At 37.5% G+C, this 8,122-nt stretch overlaps 1 protein-coding gene across 1 annotated transcript; it reads left to right on the top strand.

The window, feature by feature from the left end:
- LOC114500438 (olfactory receptor 52E8-like) lies at window positions 1-1,230 on the top strand. The gene has a single exon (XM_028517136.2). The coding sequence runs from the start codon at window positions 7-9 to the stop codon at window positions 946-948; it is 942 nt and encodes a 313-aa protein (XP_028372937.1). The 5' UTR covers window positions 1-6; the 3' UTR covers window positions 949-1,230.
- The last annotated feature ends 6,892 nt before the right edge of the window (window positions 1,231-8,122 follow it).

Genomic DNA, 8,122 nt, shown 5'->3' with positions numbered 1-8,122 from the left:
GAAAGAATGTCTATCCCTAATGACACCCAGCTCCATCCTTCTTCATTCCTTTTGCTGGGCATCCCAGGGCTAGAAGATGTGCATGTTTGGATTGGATTCCCCTTTCTATTCCTGTATCTTGTTGCACTCCTGGGGAATGCTGCTGTCCTGTTTGTGATCCAGACTGAGCATAGTCTCCATGAGCCCATGTACTACTTCCTGGCCATGTTGGACTCCATTGACTTGGGGCTGTCCACAGCCACCATCCCCAAAATGCTGGGTATCTTCTGGTTCAGCCTCAGGAAGATCTCTTTTGAAAGCTGTCTTTCCCAGATGTTCTTCATCCACTTCTTTACTGTTATGGAGAGCATTGTGTTGGTGGCCATGGCATTTGACCGCTACATTGCCATTTGTAAACCCCTTCGCTATACCATGATACTCACCAGCAAAGTCATTAGCATTATTGCAGGCTTTGCTATTCTGCGGAGCCTGTGCATGGTGGCCCCACTGGTGTTTCTTCTACTGAGGCTGCCCTTCTGTGGGCATCACATCATCCCTCATACCTACTGTGAGCACATGGGCATTGCCCGTCTGGCCTGTGATAGCATTAAAGTGAATATATTGTTTGGCCTTGGCAACATTTCTCTTTTATTATTGGATGTGCTCCTAATTATTCTCTCCTATGCCAGGATCCTTTATGCAGTCTTTTGCCTGCCTTCTTGGGAGGCTCGGTTCAAAGCCCTCAACACCTGTGGCTCACACATTGGTGTTATCTTAGCATTTTTTGTACCTGCCTTTTTTTCTTTCTTGACACATCGCTTTGGCCACACTATCCCCCGATATGCCCACATTGTCTTGGCAAATCTATATGTGGTAGTTCCACCAGCCCTCAATCCTGTAATCTATGGGGTAAGGACCAAGCAGATTAGAGAGAGAGTTATGAGGATTTTCCTCAAGACAGATAGCTAAGCAGTCAGAGATCTTGGAAGTTCTAAATAGAACTCTTGTTTCCTGCCCTGTAAAAAGTACATTGCTTATGACTAACCAAGTAGAAAAGAAGGAAGACAAAGAAAAATATTGAGACCAATAACATTAATTATCTTTGAGTTGCAGGTTTTATTATCTAAAGTTAATAATATGTACATTAATGATAATATTGGATTGAGACATTCTGTACCTTCATCCTAAAAGATGGATTTAGACCATTACTTTAAACCATAGAGAAGATTAACGTACAATTGATCAAAGGATTAAAGAACCAAAAGTATATTTTAAAAATAAATTGTAATATTGGTCACAAGATTTTATAGATAAGACTACAATAGCAAGGAAATATTTTGAATGATTAATTGGACTTTATTAAAATTAAAATAATATTTTATTCCAAAGACTAATAATAAAATGGTAAAGTAAGCTACAGTCTGGGAGAAAATATTTATATATCATGTGTATGATAAAGAATTTACATCAAAATATATAAACAATAATAACTTAATTGTAAAATGAGTCAAATTACTCAATTGAAAATAGAGAAATGTTGTATATGTATTTTAAAACACATTAACAGTCAATAAGTACATAAAAGTCTTCTTCATAATTCATCAATAAACATTGTGTATTGAATTCACAATGGACCAATTGAACAGAATAGAGATCCCAGAAATAAACTTATGCCTCTTTGGTCAATTAATGTTTGACAAAAGGTCCATAAGCATAAAATAGAGCAAAAATGGCCTCTTCAGCAAATGATGTTGGGGGATCTGGGCAGCTCCTTGTGAAACTCGACCACCAACTCATACCATACACAGAAATAAACTCAAGATGGATAAAAAATTTAAATACAATTTCTGACACCATAAAAGTTCTAGAGGAAAACATAGGCAGGAAAATGTCAGATACTGCACCCAGCAATATTTTCACCAATACATTCCCTAGGCGAAGGGGCATAAAGGAAAGAATAAACAAATGGGACTTCATCAAATTAAAAAGCTTCTGCATGGCTAAAGAAAACATAAGCAACATGAAAAGGAAACCAAATATATGGGAAAACATTGGCCACTGATACCTTGGACAAGGGTTTTATTTCCAAAATATGTACAGAACTCACACAGCTCCACTGCAGGAAGACAAACAACCCAATTAAAAAATAGGTAAAGGAGCTGAGCAGACACTTCTCCACAGAGGACATACAGAGGGCCCAGATATATATGAAAGGATGCACAACATCACTAGCCATCAGAGACATGCAAATTAAAACCAGAGTAGGATCTGGTGTCAAGTGGTCTTTACACCAATCAGAATGTCTGTAATAAACAAATCAACAAACAAGTGCTGGAGAGGTTGTGGAGAAAAGGGAACCCTATTACACTGGTGGTGGGAATGCAGATAGGTGCAGCCACTGTGGAAAACAGTATGCAATTTCCTCAGAAAACTAAAAATGGAACTACCTTTTGACCCAGCAATTCCACTGCTGGTGGTATTTTACCCTAAGAATCCTGAAACGACAATTCAAAAGAACCTATGCACCCCAATGTTCATAGCAGCACAATTTACAATAGCCAAATGCTAGAAGCAACCTAAGAGCCCATCATTAAATGAATGGATCAAAAAAATGGTACATTTACACAATGGAATACTACTGAGTAGAAAGAAAGAAGGAGCTTCTACCATTCGAGACAGCATGAATGGAACTGGAGAGCATTATGCTAAGTGAAATAAGCCAGGCAGTGAGGGACAAATACCATATGATTTCACTTTTAAGTGGAACCTAATCAACAAAACAAACAAGCAAGCAAAATATAACCAGAGACGTTGAAATTAAGAAAAATTTGACAATAATCAGGTGGAAGGTGGGAGAGGATAATGGGGAGAAAGGTGGGAAGTGTTTTTCAGGAACAGCTATAAAGGGCACATGGACAAAAACAAGGAGGGATGGAAGCCGGGGAGGTAGGTGGAGATGTCTGGGGTGGTGGGGACTGGTGGTGGGTAAATGAAGACAACTGTATTTGAACAACAGTAAAATAATTTTAAAAGTTTAAAAACTAAATAAATAAAATCTTTAAAAAAGCATCAAAAATAAAAAGAAATAAATTTTAAAAAGCATTCTGGCTACTTTATATAGCTTTTCATTTTTTATTTATTTATTTTTTAAAAAGATTTTATTCTTGTTCAATCACATTTATTTCCATTTTCCCTGCCCTACCCACTCACCACCTTACACATTCAATCTTCCCCTTTTTGTTGTGTTTGTCCATGGGTCCTTTATATATGTTCCTTGATGACCCTTTCCCTTCTTTCCCCCATTATCCCTTCCCCCTCACCTCTGGTCACTGTCAGTTTATTCTTTATTTCCATGTCTCTGGTTCTATTTTGCTTGCTTGTTTTTTTGATTAGGTTCTGCTTATAGGTGAGATTATATGGTATTTGTCCTTCAATTCCTGGCTTATTTCACTTAGCATCATACTCTTCTGTGCCCTCCATGCTATTGCAAAGGGTAGTAGCTCCTCCTTTCTTTCTGCTATGTAGTATTCCATTGTGTAAATATACCAGTTTATTTCTGGGGAGGGGTATTATTGTGGTTCAAGTACAGTTGTATCCAGTTTCTCTCCACCACTCTCCCCTGCCCTACACACCCACCTCCCACCCTCAATCCTACCCTACTTTGGCTTTGCTCATGGGTTCTTTATACTTGTTCCTTGATGACTCTTCCCCTTCTTTTCCTGTTATCCCCTCCCATCTCCCTTCTAGTTACCACCACTTTGCTCTTTATTTCAAGGTTCCTGGTTATATTTTGCTTACTTCTTTGTTTTGTTGATTAGGTTCCACCTATAGGTGAGATCATTGACTCATTCATTTACTGATGGGCACTTAGGCTGTTTACAGCACATGGCTATTGTAAATTGTGCTGTTATGAACATTGGGGTGCATAGGTTCTTTTGAACTGGTGTTTCAGGATTCTTAGGGAATAGTCCCAGCAATGGAATTACCAAGTCAAAAGGTAGTACTACTTTCAGTTTTTTTGAGAAAATTTCATACTGTTTTCCACAGTGGCTGCACCTGTCTGCATTCCCACCACCAGTGTACCAGGGTTTGCTTTTCTCCACAACCTCTCCAACACTTGTTGTTTGTTGACTTGTATATGATGGACATTCTGACTGGTGTGAAGTGGTATCTCATCGTGGTTTTAATTTGCATGTCTCTGATGGCTAGTGATGTTGCGCATCCTTTCATATATATCTAAGCCCTCTGTATGTCCTCCTTGGAGAAGTGTCTGTTCAGGTCTTTTGCCCATTTTTTAATTGGATATTTTGTCTTCTTGGTGTGGAGTCATATGGATTCTTTATATATTTTGGAGATCAAACCCTTGCCTGAGGTATCATTGGCAAATACATTTCCCCATATATTTGGTTCCCTTTTCATTTTGCTGATGTATTCTTTAATTGTGCAGAAGCTTTTTAGTTTATTGATGTCTTGTTTGTTTATTTTCTCCTTTATATCCCATGCTCTAGGGGACATAGTGGTGAAAATATCATGAGTGAAATAACTGAAATTTTCCTGCCTATGTTCTCCTCTAGGATTTTTATGGTATCATGACTTATATTTAAGTCTTTATCCATCTTGAGTTTATTTTTGTGTATGGTGTTAAGTTAGTGGTCAAGATTCCTTTTTTTCATGTAGCTGTCCAAATCTACCAACAGCATTTGTTGAAGAGGGTATTTTGACTCCATTTTATGCTTATGCCCCTTTTGTCCAATATGAATTTGCCATAGAGACTTGGGTTTATTTCTGGGCTCTCTATTCTGTTCCATTGATCCATGTGTCTGTTCTTAAGCCAGTGCCATACTGTTTTGATTACAGTGACTTTGTAATATAGTTTGATGTCAGGTATTATGATCCCTCCCACTTTGTCCTTCTTTCTCAAAGTTGCTGAGGCAATTTAGGGTCATTTATGTTTGTATATAAACTTCTGAAATGTTTGTTCTATATCTGTGACATATGCCATTGATATTTTAATATGGATTGTGTTGAACCTATAAATTGCTTTGAGTAGTATGGACATTTTGAAGATGTTAATTCTTCCAATCCATGAACATGGTATATGCTCCCATTTGTGTCTTCCTTAATTTCTTTCTTCAGTGTTGTATAGTCTTCTGACTACAGGTCTTTTACCTCCTTGGTTAGGTTTATTCTTAGTTTCTTTATTTTTTTTTTGTTATTATTGCTGTAGCAAATGGGATTTCCCCCCTTAATTTGTGTTTCTGATATTTCATTGTTAGTGTACAAAAACACCTTCAAATGTTTTGAAAACCAAATAATTCAATCTTCACTCATTTGTCTCTATCCAATTTTTATTATGTCTAGATAGAAGAAACTATTGGACACTTTTGACATTCAGCCTGCTGATCACTTTAGCTAAATCACAATCCATTATGATTTTTTTCTGTTTTCCATGTTGTTGAAGGCAACAGCTTGACCAAACTTTCTATGTCTCTGTAGAAAGCATCCCCTTTTCTTAAGTGCTCAATTCTGTCTTTCTCACTTTTCTTCTGCTGTCACTTTAAGTCTCCTTAAGACCCACAAGCCATCTCTGTGCATGGCTCTCAAACCAATGACACATGTTTTGGCTTTCATTAAGGTGAAACATAATTCAAGGTAGAAAATTTTCTCTTTATTTTGTACTTGTGTATAAGAAACTTCAAAACTTAATAGAGTAAAACAACAAATCAGATACTTTATCATGCTTACAAATTAAATATGCCATGAATTTAGGACAAGCTTACCAAGGAAGGCTCTCACTTTCTGTACAAAACACAGTGTCTCAGTTGGGGTGGCTCAAATGGATGAGATTGATTTAAACAACTTGGAAACTGCAGTAAGCAGGGTACATGATCCAAACCTAGTCTCTTTACTTATATGTTTGGGGCCTGGGGTCACCTAAGACTCTTATCTGAAGCTAAACTTTGCAGTGTTGCTGCATCAGAGTGGCCTCACTCTTCTCTCATCATCAGTCTCTTTTCTTTCCCCCCAAATCATTAAACATCTGGTGGGGTAATAATAAGTAAAAAGTTAGGCTCACCTTATTGAACTTCTTTCTCTCCAGAATCTTGAATCATTACACCACATTTTTGGTTGCATACTGTTTTTTTTTTTTTTTTTTTTTACCTAAATAGTTCATACCTAAAGAGTAAGGCAAGGAATTATAGGCATATCAGATTTAAGCTACAGCAGAGATGATGTAGAACAAAACAGGAGACTGGTGGGGTATTTCCTTAAAGAAGAAGCCATATAATCATTTCAATAGCTCAGGCATTAATCATGAACTTAGGATTTTAGTTAGGAAGGCAGAAAAGATACAGTCTCAAGAGGAAAAAAAAAAGAGCAGACACTTGTCCTATAGTGCCAGTGTAGGGAGGGAGAACTCTCTAGTGAATATCTCTTACTCTATGCCTCAAGGACCCAGGGAGACTACAGTCCCCATCCCACTGGAAGCAGGGCTACTGTGTAAGTATAAATGCCTGTTCCTTGTCAGCAAATTTTGGACCAGGAGAGATGTCAGATGATGTTTTCAAAGTCCATCCTCTCAGAAACATTTGGAAAGCAAGGTAAAACTCTGTTATCCATGGTTAGGGATGTTTGAAATAGCATAGGAAATAGGGAAACAGTTCATGCTAAGTTAGAATTGAGTGAGGGAAGAAAAGTGAATGTATAACACAGCATTGGAGAAATGATAAATAATACATAGACAAGCTTTGGGCATTATAAATTTTATACTCATGAACTATGAATCATGAATACTTACATTCCTGTACATATGTATTCACTATCTAATCATCTATCTATATCATCTATATTTACCTATTTCTTATCCATCTATCAGGATATCTTTCTTCCTATCATTTTGCATCCATAGTCCCACAAGATGCAGAAAGAAACTCTGTATCAAATTAGCTACAGTTTTTCACCTTTATACTAGGTATCAAATGTGAACTTCAAGAGATCAAGGACTGTGCTTTCCTGATACCAAACACATTCCCAAGCCTAGTAAATGAGAAAAACAAGTAAGTTTTTGAACAAGAAATTCATGAATGAATAAATAATGAAGTATTTCTGCAAATACTAGTATAGATTTTTACATTTGTTTTATTTTAATAGGGCCCAAGATGCAGGTGAGAAGGTAGCTGAGAAATAAGGTAGTGGATAGCTCAGGCCATTTCCTAGTAGTATAAGGCATTATACTACTTTAAGTAAAATTAGACAGAGATAAGATGAAAAGGAGTAAAGCAGGTTTTTCAACATTGGTATTACTGACATTTTGGGTCAGACTATTCTTTGTTATATGGGGCGTTTCCTGTGCATTGCAGGAGTTTAGCAGCATCCATGGCATCTTCCCACTAGACATCAGTAACACTTCCCTCAGATGGTAATAACCAAAAATATTTCTACACATTGCCAAATATACCCTAGGTGAAAAGTAATTACCTTTGATTGCCCACCAGTGTTATAAAGAATCTTATCTTGTTAATGGTTATCAGGTACAAGACATGACATGGTGTTAAAGAACATAGGGCAAGGTGAGGTGGTGGTGTGAAATATGGTAAGGTAACAAGTAACATGATACATGAGACATGATACATGAGACATGATACATGAGAAAATGGCTGTCTGATATGAGACCTTTTCTGGACATTAGAAATCATGGTCTCAAAGAGAAGATGCTGGGATCAGTCTCGTCACTGTACCTGGCAAAGTTTTGAGGGTCTATGAATATATGTTAATGGGATAGATTGGTTTATACTTATGAAATGAGTAAGTAACTGGTTGGTTTGCTCATTGGTAACTGCTTTGGAAGTGTGGCTGTTTAAGAACTTAGGTGGGTGCCAGTTCTGGGTGACACATCTGGAAAATCAGAGCTGAGAATAGGAAAGGGCTTTCCTCTGTGGATAAAACCATAGTAATTCTGCCATTGCATGCTCTAGGTCACTGAGTGCCTCAGAGAGTTTTCACTCAGAGACAGAGCCAGTGATCTCCAGAATCCAGAGAAGGTTGTACAGGTCACAGAGTCTAAGTTTTAAACCCAGGAACTCTCCCTTCAAGGTAAGGCCCATGGTAATTTTGGTTCCTGTTCTCAAAACACACACGTGAG

This window comes from Phyllostomus discolor, chromosome 6 (genome assembly GCF_004126475.2).
Source record: "Phyllostomus discolor isolate MPI-MPIP mPhyDis1 chromosome 6, mPhyDis1.pri.v3, whole genome shotgun sequence".
Lineage (NCBI taxonomy): Eukaryota > Metazoa > Chordata > Mammalia > Chiroptera > Phyllostomidae > Phyllostomus > Phyllostomus discolor.
This window is presented reverse-complemented; position numbering and strand designations above follow the sequence as displayed.